This window comes from Lutra lutra, chromosome 8 (assembly GCF_902655055.1).
Source record: "Lutra lutra chromosome 8, mLutLut1.2, whole genome shotgun sequence".
In the NCBI taxonomy this organism is placed as follows: domain Eukaryota; kingdom Metazoa; phylum Chordata; class Mammalia; order Carnivora; family Mustelidae; genus Lutra; species Lutra lutra.
This window is the reverse complement of record NC_062285.1, coordinates 125970931-125987561: the sequence shown is the minus strand read 5'-3', so window position 1 is coordinate 125987561 and position 16631 is coordinate 125970931. Positions and strand designations below refer to the sequence as shown.

The 16631-nt window shown below is 44.5% G+C and overlaps 1 protein-coding gene across 1 annotated transcript in view; it reads left to right on the top strand.

Annotated features, from left to right (window-relative positions):
- Positions 1 to 16631, top strand: part of PAH (phenylalanine hydroxylase) — a 72653-nt gene that overhangs the window by 16996 nt on the left and 39026 nt on the right. The window contains exon 3 of the mRNA XM_047742432.1: positions 3473 to 3656. Within this exon, the coding sequence (XP_047598388.1) occupies positions 3473 to 3656 (184 nt within the window). The remainder of the gene's footprint in view (positions 1 to 3472; positions 3657 to 16631) is intronic.

The window sequence follows — 16631 nt, the reverse complement described above, 5'->3', positions numbered from 1 at the left end:
ATTTATTTATTTGGTCAGAGAGAGAGAGAGCAAGAGAGAGAGCATGAGTTGGGTGAGGGGTTGAGGGGCAGAGGAAGTTTTTTTTTTTAATTGAAGTATAATTGACATACAACAGTCTATCAGTTTCTGATGTACATCATAGTGATTTGATATTTTTATACATTACAAAATTATCTCCACCATAAGTCTAGTTACCATCTGTCACCACACAAAATTATTACAGTAATATTGACTAATTCCCTATGCTGTACATTACATGCCCATGACTTATTATTTTATTTTTATTTTTATTTATTTTTATTTCCTAGGATTAGGAATTGGGGGACAGGAGAAATAAGTGAAGGGGATTAACAGGTGGAAGCTTCTAATTTGCTAAACATTTTGTATCATATTGATTGATTTGTGAATGTTATTTGCTTTTCAAAAGCGGCATAATCTCCACTGAGTGATTCCACTATAATTTTCCTAATTGTTCCCCTATTGTGGGGAGTTTGGTTAGGTTATGAATTTTGGTGAATTTTTTTCCCCATAAGTTTGATCTCCAGCCTTATAAAAACTGAGTCATGGGGCCTATGTTGTTTTATGGCTATTCCTAAAGTGAGAGTCTTCTCTCTGGAAGTGCTTTTGTGGAGGGTGGAAGGTTGGTGTTGAACACAACAGCCTATAGTCAGTCTTCAAGACCTTTCTCCAGCTCCCACCTTTCCCACCCCTTCCATCACCTGCTCTATTCTTGCAAACAAGCATGCCGGAGGTGTGTCCACTCTTGGTTCTTGGCTTTACTGTATTTTCTGCTTTACACAAGGCAGGAACAGGTTATCTCTTCTTTTAAACTTTCAACCTGGGCAAATAGTAGGTGGAGCTTCTCTTTCTGAGCCAAGAAGGATGACATTGCTCTTTGCTTTGTTTAGGGAGTTACCTCTGTTTGTCTGGAAAGCTTCAGAGCAACTGCTATCTCTCTGGTCTTCCCTCCTCCACACACTCTCTCTCTCTCTAGGTGGGACCCTCACATTGGGCTTCCTGGCCATCACTGTCCAGGCTGGATTCTCTTAAGCTGGTGCCCACAAACAATGGCTCTATCATGTGCCCTCAGATTATGAGGAAGAAAGTACAGTAAGAGTACATGTGTGGGGTTACTTATTGGTTTGCCATACCCAGAACTTTTTATTTTTGTGCTTTGCACACTAGTAATAATAATGATAAAAGCTGATATTTGCAGAATTCTCATAATATCCCTGGCAGGAAGGCAGGGTGGGTCAGAACACCAATGACTCTCCAGCCACTTCTGGAAAAGCATCATCATCTCTGATTTCACATTTTACAACTCTCTTAACCTACTCAAAGCCTTTTTAGGAAGGCCACGGAACGTAATTCTAAACTGTGAGGTGATAATCAAAACAAAAAGTGTCATCATTGTAATTCTTCATGTTTTCTCTTCAACCACATGCCTTTAACAATCAAGGATAAAGATATACTTCCTAGGGCACCTGGGTAACTCAGTTGGTTAAGTGTCCTACTCTTGATTTTGGCTCAGGTCATGATCCTCAGGGTCATGAGATTGAGTCCCGCATCAGGCTCCACGCTGGTGTGGAGCTAGCTTGGGATTTTCTCTCTCCCTTACCCTCTGCCTCCCCCGCCTCCAAAAAATATACTTCCTGAATTACAAGATAGATGAATTTCGTTTTTTGGAATTATAGAATCAGTCAAGTTAGATTTTTTTTAATTTTATTCATTTAAATATTTGGGATAACCCCTATTATTTATTTGTTTTTAAAAAATGTAGAGCATATTCCTTGGTTTTCTTCACAAAGGACAGTCCATCAATGAAATTAGACTTTCCGAATAAGAAGCAGATGACTACCATGCATTTAAATTTGAGGATCAGGTTACATAAATGGCTTTTTCTTTTTCATGACAAAGCTGATAATAAATAAAACATGATAGCCAAAGACATGGAAGTTGAGTAGCTTTAGTGATTATTGTTTTAATAAAACCCACATATACATGAATGTTCCCTTCTCAATGAAGCCTCATGTGCCCACCTTATTTAGTTTTACAGTTTGTCCTCACTTCCCCCTGCCGCCCCCAGGACTGCCTAGACCCTTCACCATGCTCTGCTTGGTGTTTTTTTTTCCCTTGGGCTTTTTCATTACAATCATTATAATACATAAATACATAATAATAATTAATATAATACATAATATATAATAATAAATATAAATATTATAAATAATATAAAATCTAAATAATAAATAATAATATAATACATAAATACATAATACATAAATCAGTTAGTTATAGTTTATGTTTGTTATTTGTCTCCCTCAATTTAAATGTAAGCTTTATAAGGGAAACTATCTTGGTCTGTTTTGCTCACTGATACATACCAACCACCTGGAAGGATGATCAGTACCTGGGGGTACTACCTACATTTGTTGTATAACCTGAATGAAAATTAATTATATAGGGGTGGCTGGGTGGCTCAGTGGGTTAAAGCCTCTGCCTTCGGCTCAGGTCATGATCCCAGGATCCTGGGATGGAGCCCCAAATCAGGCTCTCTGCTCAGCAGGGAGCCTGCTTCCTCCTCTCTGCCTGCTTCTCTGCCTACTTGTGAACTCTGTCTGTCAAATAAATAAATAAAATCTTTAAAAAAAAAGAAAGAAAATTAATTATATAAAAATATGAATGATAGTTATACTACCATTTTATACTAACTAATTTTTACTGAGCATCTACCATGTACCTGGGGTTATGCATACACATGTCAACCAATGCTCCCAACACATTTATGAAGCAGGTATCATTAATACTGCTAAATTACAGATGGAAAAACTGAGCACTAGAAACATGAAAGCAAATTGTCTAATCTTACAATCCATAGAGAACTCTGATTTAAACCCAATAAGCCTGATTCCTGGGGATCCTATTTAAGCTGGGCAATGTTGCTTCTGTATTATTAATTTACTGAGATATTATTATTGAGATTCCAGGGGATTTCATTTGAGAAGGAGGTTTCCCTGTGTATACATTTTTGCCAACTTCTGCCCTAGACATTTGAACCAAACCAAAATCCTAGGTTTGCAACTCTAAACCTTTAGCAGATTTCTGTATCATTTGCACTTTCTCCTCCACCTTTTATTACTTGGTTTTGCACAGAGAAGTAAATAACTTTCGTTACTTTAAGGACTTTCTTCTACTCTTATATTTTAAAAAGTCCTGTTCTTTCTCTCTCTGCATTTTATTGTGTTGCGTGTTTTGCTCTGGTTGTGTGTGTGTGTGTGTGTGTGTGTGTGCATGTTTAAGTAGGTTCCAGCCCCAACATGGGGCTTGAACTCACGACCCTCAGATCAAGACCTGAGCTGAAATAAAGAGCTGGATGCTTAACCAACCATCCAGGCCCCCCTCTAGTTGTGTGTGTTTTGTCTGTGTTAATTCCAGTGACTGTCCCCTTCACACTCCCACTTCTCTTTTCTAGGAGAATGATATAAACCTGACCCACATTGAATCCAGACCTTCACGCCTAAAGAAAGATGAATATGAATTTTTTACCTATCTGGATAAACATAGCATTCCTGTCCTGGCAAACATCATCAAGATTTTGAGGTATGACATCGGTGCCACTGTCCATGAGCTTTCTCGGGATAAGACAAAAGACACAGGTAAGGAACAGAGGGATTTTGCAACACAAGCAACTTAGCCTTCTCTTCAAAAAGTACTGGCAAAAGTAGTGTCTATTCTTGTAGACCACTGCAGGGGACTAAGCTGGAGGAAGTATGTTAGGGACCTAAAGGAGTACCTTTTAGACATTTAATAAATGTGCTTTTTTTTTCACTTCCTTAAGATAACTATTCCTTATATTAGTAATTTTCTTTCTCTTGCTGCAATTTTATATATTCTAAATTTTAGCAATCATGAATAAAGCTGTTATGAACATTCATGTACAGGTTTTTGTGTGGATATGAGTTTTTAACTCATTTGGGTAAATACTTAGTAGTGTGATAGCTAAAATGAACTGTTTTCTTTTTTCCTCAATAATCAAAACACTTTGTTCTACTATTAAAGTTGTTTTTTTTTTTTTGCCAGAACAGTGAAGACTGGGACCTAAGAGGATTTCAAACTCTGTAGTGGAAAATAACATTTTAATTGGCAGAGATGCCTTAAAATGAGAGAAGACCCACCTCTTTGTACAGGCCATTGAAACATTTTCTAAAAGATACCTGCAAAGCCTTCCTAGGAGATCTCTTTTCTCTTCCTCCCCTTGTCCTCCTGTGGCTGCTACCAAGACGGGGAAGTTTATTCCCGGATTCTGCCCCTGCAGAGCATAGAAAGCCAAGCCCACGGGCTCGGGTCACTGAAGGGCAGGCACTTGGAATTCCTCTTGAGATCAACTGTATTTGCCTTCCTTCCCTTCCACCTCCCAAACTGCTTTGCTGATGAGCGCCTTCTCTTGCTTTTCCGGCCACCTGCTCCCAACAGGAGCTGCAGGCCCTCAGGACAAAGGGCCTGCCGGATCCTGGGGCAAACTCTGCCTCTGCTTGGAGCAGGTGGAGGCTGGACCAGCTGGGGTCCTGGGGTAGGAAATCAAAGCAATTGACGAGCAGGCAGGCAGCTCCTTGGGGAGCCAGGGAAGACACATGTAGATCAACTGAAGGGCGGGCAGCCTGAACGGGAGGCTCAGAAAGGAAGTTCTTAACGGAAACATACAAGAATAGTTAGAAGTCCAGACTCCAGAGCCAAGGTGCGCTACACTTGGTGTGACTTTGGGCAAATGACTGATGTTCACAATCTCCCACTGTATCAAATGGGGGGTAACAAGAGTCAGCCTCGTAGGATTAATGAAATAATACTGGTGGAGCATCGAGAACCTCGCAGATGGTGATTAAGGGTTTAGTAGATATTCTCTATTCTTACCATTACCTTCACTGTTATTATAAGTCATGAGCCCAGCACAGGAGCCATGAAAAGCCAGCCTGTACACAACAACTTTTTCAGAGATTCTGAGAACTGCCAAATGACCTCAGAGGTCGTTCAGCCCAACAGACCCCTTAATTTTTCATTGTAAAAGACTGAGGCCATGACTTGCCTTAAGGCACAGAGTGAATTCTGTATGGTTAACAGCACCACTCTGCACCATGCATCGTGATAGGGGCTGGGGGTAGAAAGGCTCAACACGACCCATTCTGAAGGTGCTCTCGGGCTGACGAGGCTGAGGAGACACCCAGGTGAAATAGTGCAGGGGCAGGTGTTGTGATGAGGGCAGGTGATGGAATCTGGCAGCGGGTTGACCTTTGAACTGGGTTGACATATGACCTAGTGAAAACAACCCTGGTAAGACAAACCCTTGAAAACAACACGTGTCTCATTTCATTTATTCATGTGGTTGATCATTCCAGCCCCTACAGGCTGCCCCCATCTGAGACAGTTTCCTGACCCCAGTGTCCATGGAACAGAACAGTTGTTCAGTGTGCTAACGGTGCTAAAACAACACAGTCTTGCCCCAGCAGAGAGGGGTGCCTCTTTGGGTTTCTTGGTTTTGTGACCTGGAGTCTGGGCCCAGAAACAGACCCTTCTAGGGAAAACAACCATCCCTTTGCAGAGCTGTTCTTTTCATGGGACTCAGTGTGAGAATGATTAGAGGAAGAATATCATTATGGTAGATCTGAACCTTTGGTTCTTTCACTCAACAAAAATGCCCTTTCTTTGGAGGGGCTCAGATATCAGGAGTGAGCTTGACAGCAGGTTGAAGTGGGAGAGCTGAACCCCTTGAATCAATTAGGCTAAACCACTTTCCACTCTCGTTTTTAAACCATTCAAAAGGCCATGGTGGGTGATAGAAAATGAAAGTTTCCAGTTTCTTAATTGCTACCGTTCCCCACCCAAAACAGCTTAAGGGAAGGTTAATTATGGTGACATGTTAAAGAAATCCCAACCTTCTAAAATGCCTCCTGGAGAAGCTGATGTGACTTTAATAGGATTTTAATCCAGAGAGTCTTTTGAATACTTGAGGTCTATTCTCTTGCTACCGTCTTTCCTGATGACCTCAAATCCTTCTTCAACCCAACATGAAAGAGCATTAATATCTTCTATCGATCAATCTACTAATCCTTTTACCTTTCCCTTTGAGTCTTCTGCATGACATGACGTTTAGAGGGGGATGGAAAATTCCTACATGGAGGCAGATTGCAACCAGGAGAAGCAGACAGACAGACTGATTTGGCCAGACAGGGGTATAGGATTATCGCCTTTTGAGAAATTTATCCGATTGGAATTATTTTTCCAAGAGCAAATGGACATCTGGTGGATTTTGTTCAAGCTGTGGTAATTTTAAAAGTCCTGTGGTGGAGGCAAAGGGAGTCCACACTGCCAGTATGACCGTATTTTCTGTGGGGGAGTGGAAAGGCTATTTATCTATTTTTTCATCTATCTATCTATCTGTCTACCTGTCTGTCTGTTTGTCTATGTTTCTATCTGTTTGGCCTGGGGGCACTTACAGTTTTGTCTTTTTTTCTTTTCTTTTCTTTTCTTTTTAAAAATATTTTATTTATTTATTTGACAGAGATCACAAGCAGGCAGAGAGGCAGGCAGAGGGAGAGGGAGAAGCAGGCTCCTTGCTGAGCAGAAAGCCCTATTCGGGGCTCCATCCCAGGATCCTGAGATCATGACCTGAGCCGAAGGCAGAGGCTTTAACCCACTGAGCCACCCAGGTGCCCCAGTTTTGTCTTTTTTATTGGATCGATTCCTGAAGCAGTGATTTAGGGGAAATAGTTATTGTGAGAAGACAAAGGGCAGCATCATGACATTCATTCCTTCCCCCTTAAACACCCCTCCCTGCTTCCAGCCCGGCAGTCCAGCCCCCTTGCGGCTCCAGTACGATTGCCCTGATGGGCAGGGCCTGGATAAGGCAGCAGTCTCAGATCAGTTGTTGGGGGAGGAAGACTACAATTCCTTGGAGATTGTGGGCAAGATGGTACATATACTTGTGCATGCATATTTTTAAAGAGCGATTTTCAAAGGGATCATGGTTCCCAAGGAGTTGAAACCCTTAGAGAGAAGCTGCTTAGGGCTGTAGGGGTTTCCAGATGGTTGAGGGGACGGGTTCCCCATACCCATCGCCCGTGCCCACCTTTCCTCTCTCCCTGTATCTGCTGTTCTGTTCTGTGCTTCCGTCTTCCCTTTGTCCTCTTTATGGTTCCAAACCTATTCCTGTGCATTTCACTTTGCCCCAAGGGCACCTCTCAGGGTTGAAGGTGCTTGTTTGTGGCCTTGGGCCTGCAGGAGACCAAGGATATGCATGTTTGTAAAAACACACAGGACTAACAGCCTTTTTCAGTCCGCCTGGATGCTTGCTGGGTGCGATTGATGTCATTAAGTCATGACAGCTGGGCAGGAGACTTTTGCTTCAGCAGAATGCTACAGTGACATGAGCAGACCCACAGCTAAGAGGATAAACCAAAGCAGGGGGTGTGTACCAAGCCCGGAGTTGGAAGCAGAGCTGGCATTGTTGGTAACTCCCTTGCAGTCTGTTAGAGGCAGCTCAACTCACTGGCAAGGGAAGATCCAAGGGGAACATTATTTCTAGAGCCCACTCCATTTGCCAGGTCTCAGGGCTTCAAGCTAAGGAAGATCATAAATTTATAAATGGTCTCTGTTTCTAAGAGGGATCCCTTATTTGCATGCCCAATCCTGTGTTTTCAAAGTTCTTTTCTATTCGGTTGTTTCGTTTAAGCTTTGCAACAGCCAACTTAGATAGCTAGAGCAAGAAGGTAACTGTATTCTCATCTTCAGTATTAGGAAAGGAGACACAGTGCTCCTTTGGAACAGTGACGTTTCCGCAGTCCATGCGGCCCTTCAGGTTTACCCTGTTAAATACATTTTCTCTGTGCGACAGGTGTGATTGGAGGTGATAAGAGAATATGAAATGATTGTAACAATGTCGATTTGCCATTCACGTTGGATTGAGGGAGCACCATAGTGATGCAGAAAAAGCCAGGAATTTAGTCAAGAATTAGGACTTGGATTCCTCTTCTGTGAACTGCCAGCTAGATTTGAATCCCATCTGACCACCTGACCACTGGGTGACCTCCTTATCTCTTGTTTCTCATATGTGAAATAGAGCTAAGACCAACTTGGCCACTTTCTAGGGGTTATGGGGAAGATCATAGAAGATACTCTGAAGGTTATGGTGTTTGATGGCTTGAGCTTGCTTGAGTTGAATAGCCCTTGAACTTACACATCCTTAATCCTCAGTAGGGAGGGGGAGGGGCTCTATGACCCACAACACCAGCCAGCTATTAGGTTATTTGACACCACCAGCTGTGTAGGTATGGACAGTGACTAGGCTAATCTATAAGGAGTTGGTGACAGCCACACCCTCACTGGGTCCAACCTTACCTGGCAACTGGGGACACAGCTTCATGTGTGGGATGATGTGAGGGGTGCTGGGAATGTCCTGTCACTTCCAAATCTTACTTCCTGTGAATATGCTTTTGAAGCATACCCTTATCAGCTTGTCTATGTGTTGTATTAGCAATAGTACTGGTCTAAGAGATAGAAGGCCAGCTTCTCATGCAGGTTCCTTCCTTCTTCCTCCCTCCCTCGCTTCTCACTTCCTTCTTTCTTTCCTTCTCCTCTTCCTTACCATTCTGGCAACACCGATGACCCAAACCAGTACCCTCTATTTTTGTTGTTTTCATTCTCTTTGAAATTTTTGTAGCATTTAACCATGGATTAAACATTTTTTATAGCATTTAGCCATGGATTAATGATTTAATCCATGATACCCCTGGAATTCTCTCTTTCCTTAGTATTTTATAAATTATGTGGCTCTTACTTATTAAAATCCTGACTCTTGAGGGTTTCTTCATCTTCAGATGAAGAAACTTTTTCTCTTACTACTCCCTCTCAAAGACCACAGTCAGCTTTGTCACCTTCTTCTCTTTCATCCACATTTATGTTCTAATTCAGTTAATCATTCATTTGTGTAACTTATATTCATTGGGTACCCATTCAGTATCAGCCACAAGATAAGGATGCAGTAGGGAAAAAACCAAACATGGTGCCTAGACCCACGTGTCTTATAATCAAGTAGGTAGTTTCTATGTGGCATGATACATGCAGGAATAGGAAAGTATGGGTCTCAACAGGAGCACCTAGGAGGTACACTGAAGCCAGTGTTGGGCATGGTAGTGAGAAGGGAGTGCAGGGTCAGGGAGAGACACCTGGAAGAAGACAGACATGATACGTAAGAGCCTTTCAATGTATTCTGTTTGTTTTCAGGTAGATCGTCCATAAGTCCAGTTGTAAGTGGCAGGTACTCAGACTGAGTTACAATGTAAGCTTTCAGAAACCAGAAATTGGTATCTGGGGATATAGTGGGCAACTTGCCAGGAGATATGTCTATAAGATACGTGACATCTTCACAAGGATATTGGGAGGATAGTTCCAGTTTAGGATGGTGATTGGAATAAAGGATGCTGCGGGTCATTCTTTAATTTTTTTCATGATATTATTCATGATTTCACACATAACGATTCATTCTTTCCACCATCAATTTATTTCAGCACACTTTTACCTCTTTTCTTCATGCTAAGGCCCTTTTGTTTGTCTGCTTTTCATTCTATTTTAACATGTGGATGAAGAGATCAAATGCTTTGCCTGTCTCATCACTGATAAAAGCAAGCCCTGAACCCACACTCCTCTTCTCTGTCCAGGAGGAGGAAGGAACTAGCTTGACACCAACAGCCAGAATCTGGTTCACCGTTCTTGCCAAGACCTTCCTGAGGGGCCTTCCTTCTCTCTTCCTTCTGTCTTCCTTTTCCTCCTCTTCCTTCTTCTTCTCTCTTAAAAGAGAGAAATAAAACCGTCAAAAGCCTTCAACCTGCAGGTTGTTGGCATACTACCCTTCTCCTTTTGGGGGAGCTGTTGGGATCAGCACACCAATGCTTCTCCAGGAGGCTGGAGGCCATTGCTTCAAAGGAGACATCCAGGAGCCTGGAAAGAGGGAGTGAGAACACCCTTCTATTTTGGGCCCAGGAAAGAAGGATTTATTGCCCTCCCTGAGACAGGCTGGAGGCAGAAGTCTGGGGCAAGTCTGGGTGCCTTGCTGGCTAGCCCCTGGGGCTGGTGGATGTCTGCTGGAGGGAGGGGGTTCATGGGACTCAGCCTGCACCTTAAACTGCTATAAATTTACAGGCCTTCTCTGACCCATTGATCAGGAAGCAGGCTCCACCAGGCCTGTGGGGGCCTCTTACTCAGGAGCACTCCTAAGCTAGCCACCCCTCAGCGTCCGGGCTGAGCAGTTGACCCCGACTTAATGAGACCACAACGTGGGTGTCCAGGGTCAGTTGTCCTGCAGGCTGCTTCCCTTGGAGCCAAATCAATATTTATTAATGATCTGCCCCCCTCCAGTGCCTCTGGCTTCACAGAGGGCCTCTGTTGCACCAGCCTGCCCAAGTCATTCATTAACGCCAAGCCCAGCAGCCCGTGAGGCGGTCAAGGGGCCCACAGAAGCCAGCCTACCGCGGAGATATTTGCAAAGGTCATTAATGAGCTAATCTGATTTAACTTTTCAAGACGAAGGCCTGGGTCGCCGGGGTCAGTCTCTCTTCCCAGCACTGTGCCAGGGTGGGGGAGAGGCCCACCACTCCCACTGAAGAAGAGAAAGGAAATGTGAAGTTTCTACCCCTAAACCAGGGAGGCTTGGGAAGGGAGATGGAGATGGAAGGAAGATGGGGAGGACCCGGGGCTCCCCTAGGGATTTTCTTCAAGCACTTTAAATTCTGCTTTAGTGTGTGACCTCCTTTCTGTCTCCAGGTGGGAGATCAGGAATCTAAAATCACCCCCCTGCTGCCCCCCCACCTTATTCTAAGCCCAGTGGAGTAGTTCTTCAGAATCCTCGTTTCACAGTAAGTGCAGTGATCTTAACAAGTCCCTTCTCCCTTCAAGCCTCAGTTTGCTCATCAGAAAAGCAGAAATAATGTCCACCCCCTAGCATCACTTTGAGAATTATACCGATAGAAATAATATACTTAGCATAGTATCTGGCGCATCCTAAGCTCTCAAAAACTTAACTTCAAAGGAAAAAAAATAGCTATAACTTTTGCTGGGAAAATTAGAAGATCCCAGGTTCATAGGTACAAGCTCTGACCCTGCCACCAGTGGCCTCTGAGACCCTACTTAACCAGAGAAGTGTTTCCTGGGTTTTCTTTGTTAGGTTCAAGTGTAAGGATGGGAGATCGACTTACTGTGCACGGGTCCGTCGCTTCTCATCCTAACCAAAGAAGCAGGCCAGGAATTGGCCGCCTCACCCATTTCACAGAGGAGAAGCTAGAGCCTCAGGAATCAAGTCACTTGCTCAGAGTCACAGAGTTTGTGGGCGGGAGAGATGAAACTTGAACACAGACCTGCTGGCTTCAGGCCCAGGATGTGCACCCACTTTGCACAGGGTAAGGTGTAAGCTTTACAGCTGGGCCTGCAACCAGTCCATTTTCCCTGGAGCTGCTCAGTCTCACCAACTCCTGGGCCGGGTGCATCTTCAACTGCAGATGAAGGGCCCCTGCTTCTGCAGGACACCTGCTCCATCAAGGGTGGGGAGGCAAGAAGGACTGGCGTCTACCAGCTGTAGGCTTCTGCTGTTCTCTGAAGACTAGCCATCTGTCTGTCCTTGTGGGGTTCCAGCCTTCATCTCCTCCATTTTACCCCAGTCTTCCCTTCTGTCTCCTGCCCTGGGGACTTCAAGCTCTGGCATCACACAGGAGACTAATGGTCTTACAGGTACATAGAAACAAATACAGATATGCAGATATAGGGACATGGAGTACTTCGGCCTCTCTGAACTCTGAGACACATACCTACCTGCAAATATAAATATGTATGATATACGTATATAAATGTATGTGTAGTATTGGAAGAAATAAATATGATAGGCTCTAAAACAAAGAGTAGGCTTCGTACAAAAAGGCAAAGGTTTGATCCTGTTTTGTCTGGGGTCCTCTGTAGTCTCCTTTCCTTCAGTGCCTGGTCACTTCATGTGCTTCATGGCCACACTGAGGAAGTGAACCATGTCGGGACCTTGCTTCCCCCATCCCCAACAACCAGAATTTGCCTCTCTCGGGTCTCATTTCTTTAAGCCTTGCCCTGCTCTCCAAGGTGATGGCTGGTGAACTCCATCTCTTCATTGTGAGGCCTGGCCTGAGTCTTCCTTTTACCCCAGATGACACATAGGCATTACACAGTGTCCTCTGGGAGATGATGCTTTAGCCTCAGGTGAGGTCTGGGGAGGGGACAAGTGAATAGATCCAAAGGTAGGGCTGCTGCCTGGGAAAAGTGTGTACCAGGCTTGTCACCCCTTGTCACTTGGCCTTCTACAATGATAATAATGATAATAATGGAACCAATTACTTAAAAAGCACTTGCTGTGTGCCACGCATGGTTCTAAGCACTACTCACCCATTTACTCTTCATGTACTCTGAAGGCCATATTATGATTATAGTCATTTTACTAATAGGACACTGGAGGATAGAGGTTAAGTAATTTTCCTGAAGTCCCAAAGTTACCAAGTAGCAGAGGCAAGATTTGGACCCAGGCGATTTGGCTCTGAAATCTGTATAATTAGCCACCAAGCTTCGCCACTTCTCCAGCCTGGCTGTGTTCTGTGTCTTTTCTGGTTGGTGACAAGGCTCCAAAACTACCAGAGTTCCCTGGACAGGGGTTAGTGCCCCCACGGTCTTGCAGTGCTGCCTGGGGGTCCCTCATAGTCTCTGTGACGAGGACTTGGGGCTTGGTGGGCTGCTCCCACATTTGTCTCCTCAAGACTCGAATCCTTTGACGTTTTGCAATCTTCTCACATTCTTTGATTTTTTTTTTTTTTCTTTTCTTTTCTGGGTTTGTCTGAACTAACCCATTGGTCTAACTAGTGTTCTCCCTTTGGAGGAGCTAAAAAAAAAAAAACAGAAAAACACCCCGAGCTGAAAATATGCTGATTCTGCTGCCCTCTGGCGTTCAGCGGGTCGACCGCCCCACACACAGCTCTGAGTCCGGTATCTGTGTAGCAGAACCTTGTTCCTTCCGCGAGAGGAGAGAGAGAAAGGGGAGGAGCAATGCATTTTGTGCTCAGTATTCCAAGCAAGCAAGATGGGCATTCTGAATGAACTAGAAGCACATCTTTCACATGCCTTCTGGCCAGCCTCAGCCCTTCACAGCATTCTGGTAGGACTCGAAAATACTAAACCCAAAAAGGATTACAGCAACAAGTGAATCCCATACCCCACGTAGTATAGAAGGGGGAAACTGAGACTCAAGATTTGAAAGCCTGTTAGTATCGGACCTTAACTGTGAACGGGCTTCTGACTCCAGTCTCCCTTCTCTCCTCTTCCTTTTCCTCTTCCTCCTTCTCCTCCTCTTCTTCCTCCTATTCCCCCCTCCCCCTCCTTCTCGTCTTCCTCTTCCTGCTTTTTCTTCCTTTTTATCACCATCAGTAAATTCTTCATCACCCTCATGGCTAATACAGAAAAGCACTTACTGAGAAACACGCACTGTGCTAAGATAGATCACATTTGCTATAGTATTTAATTCATGCAAAAATAAAGTAATATAGGAAGATGATTCTAATCTACATTGTAGATAAAACACTAAGGCTCTAAGAGATAAAAATACTTGCTCAATTACACAACAAAATAAGCAGCGGACTTTCTAGTCTTGCCTGAAGGCTTTCTACTCTGCTTGCTAAGCTAAGGGCAGAGTTAACAAAAATTCCCTGGAGCTTGCCAGTGAACAATAACTGTGTTTACTATGTTCCAGTACTGTTCTCAGTGAACACACCTATTAACTCGTTTAACCTCGTATTGCTCCAATCAAGTAGTACTGCATTGTGCTATTATTATTCCCATTTTTACAGTTAGGGAGACTGAAGCACAAAGAGGTTTCATAATTTGTTCTGGGTGCCACAGATAATAAGTACAGAGACAGCATTCCAGCCAATAGGTGGCCAGCTCTGTTGCACTGGGTCTTGAAGATTGCCAGACTGACTCTCTCTGCGACAAACAGGGAGACAGTTCTGGATGAAGGACGGACCCTGGCTATCCCAGATCCCCTTGAACTATGGAAAGGCAGTGTCAGGGTGCCAAGACCCTCCCTCTGGGATCTGGAGTCACAGGATGATACATGAAATAATATCTCCCTCACTTTCCATCTCCTTACACCGCTTTCTTTTTCAAGAATGTCCTGGCAGGGGCACCTGGGTGGCTCAGTTAGTCAACCGTCTGCCTTTGGCTCAGGTCATGATCTCAGGGTCCTGGGATGGAGTTTCACATCAGGAACCTTGCTCAGCAGAGCGCCTGCTTCTCCCTCTGCCTGCTGCTTCCACTGCTTGTACTCTCTTTCTCTTTCTCTCTGACAAATAAGTTTTTAAAAAATCTTAAAAAAAAAGAATGTCCTGGCACTTTATCTATTTAAATGTATTTATTTTTACTTTTTGGTCACCCACCCCCACTAGAATGTAAGCACCACGGCAGTGAAGACTCCTTCAATGTCTAGTGCCCTAGTAGTAGGTGCTGAACACTTATTTATGGAATCTTTTTCGACAAGATGAAGAGTGACCCAGGTCAGAGGTGGGGGCAGCAAGACAAGGCTGGCTTGCCCTGTCTCTGGGGGCAACTGTGACTGCTGGGATTGTGGATGATTCTCGGGCAAGAGAGAAAAGGAAAGAGTGGGGAAGGGGTGCCCTGGAAAAGAGGTATGGGATGGCGACATACTGGGGAAGCAGGAATGGTCTCAGAGGGGATCCTGGGCCCTGGCTGACTACAGTAGATGTCCTTTCTCAAGTCCTTCCAAACCCGGGTAATGAATAGCCCCCATTTTCAGTGCTGACTACAGAGATCCATTGCACAAGGTAAAGCAGTGGACTCAAGAAGAAAGAAAAGCCTAGAGAAACATTCTGGAGACAAAGTGGGAAGCCAGGTGCCATGCTAGGTGAATAGTCTGGTGCTGAGTCATCTCAGACTCCAAAGTCTAACAGTTGGGACCCAGGAGGTCTATGAAGAGACTTATCCTCCTTGTTCCTCCACATCCTCATCTATGAAATGGGGATAGTAATAACACCCAGCTCCTGGGGGTGCTATGTGGATTGGGTGAGGGGGTAAATATAATATGGGAGGACGGTGCCTGTCAGCAAGCCAGTGCTAGATAAGTCTTAGCTGGATACAGCTGCAAGGTCTGTTCCTGTGACTTTGACCACAGAGAGCCAACCTGGAGAAGTGGGCTGGGCTTTAGAGGCATGGAACCTCTAGGTGGGAGACGGCAAAAACACTCAGTCAGTCAGGCTCCAGAGCCCAGCTAACAATGTACTCTAACTCCCCAGAGTGGCAGGATGGATTCATGGTCACAGTGGAAACCACCGAGTCATCCAGGCCTGAGTTTGAATCCTGACTCATCTGTTTCCTAGCAGAGGAAGCCCTGTATCTGGGTTTGCCACCTAACCTCTCTGTACTTCAGCTTCCACGTTTGTGATCTGGGGAGACCAATAGTACCTACCTCGCAGGTTAAATATTTAGAACTGCACTCAGTGTTACTTTTTATCATTCACATATGGGGCAAACAGCTTTTCACTTTACAGCTATGAGAACAAGGCTCTAATTGGCCCTCTGTTAATGCTGTTAGAGTAAGCATCTCATTTTTGTGGAACATGGCTGATTTCTTGCCTGCCTGTTCTATGTTGAGATCACGGATGGCGCTTCCCCAGTTTGGCCACTAGATGGCAAGCGTGTGCTTTCCCGCCCCACTTGACGGGGCCAGAATCGGAAATTACCTGCCTGAGATGGGAAGCTTCCTTCTATGGGCAAAACATTGGGTTGTACCCTTTGCCTACATTCTCACTTACTCCTCACAGTAATACTCAGATTAAAACAGATATTCCACCAATATGGTAAGCACAGTGGCTGACACGTGGTAAGGCCTCAAAAAACATCTGCTACTCTTCCTGTTATTGTGGCTGTTATTCCCATTGTTATAGTTAGGATTGAGGCCCAGAGAGCAAAAGTAGGTAGATGCAGCCCAGATTTCAAGTCAGACCTTACTGATTCCAAGTTCAGCATCTTTTCCTCTAAACCTCATTTCAGGGGAAGCACTGGACGCCTTGGCCTCCCTTCACAGCTCCCCCAGCCTCCCATGTCTCCTTGGGCTCCATGAGTTTTCCAGGAGCTCTCACTTTCTTACTTTCTGTGTGGCCGTCCGCTAGTTCTTTAGACTTTCAGGACTGCAGTTTTTCATCCGTGCAATAGAGGTCATAATGCCTTCCTTATTTTGGAGATACTTCAGAAATCAGAAACAGCAACTAGACCAGAGTTGGGGCTCCAGGGATGGTAGTTACTTTTGTGAATGCCGTACAAGTTAGCATAACTAGACTTCATTCGTTCCTTCCTTCCTCCATTGTTTCTTGCCTCCCACCCCCATGCCCTCCCTCCCCCCTGGGCACATGAACTACAACACACTCATGGTTTCTGCCTTCATGGACCTTATAGTCCAAAATGTCTTAGTCTCTGTTAATTCCTGGGACAATTCCACCCCCACATGTCTTCTTCCCTGTAGACCACACAGCTCAGGCCTCATCTCCTTCCCCACTATGTTACTCCAAAAGCAA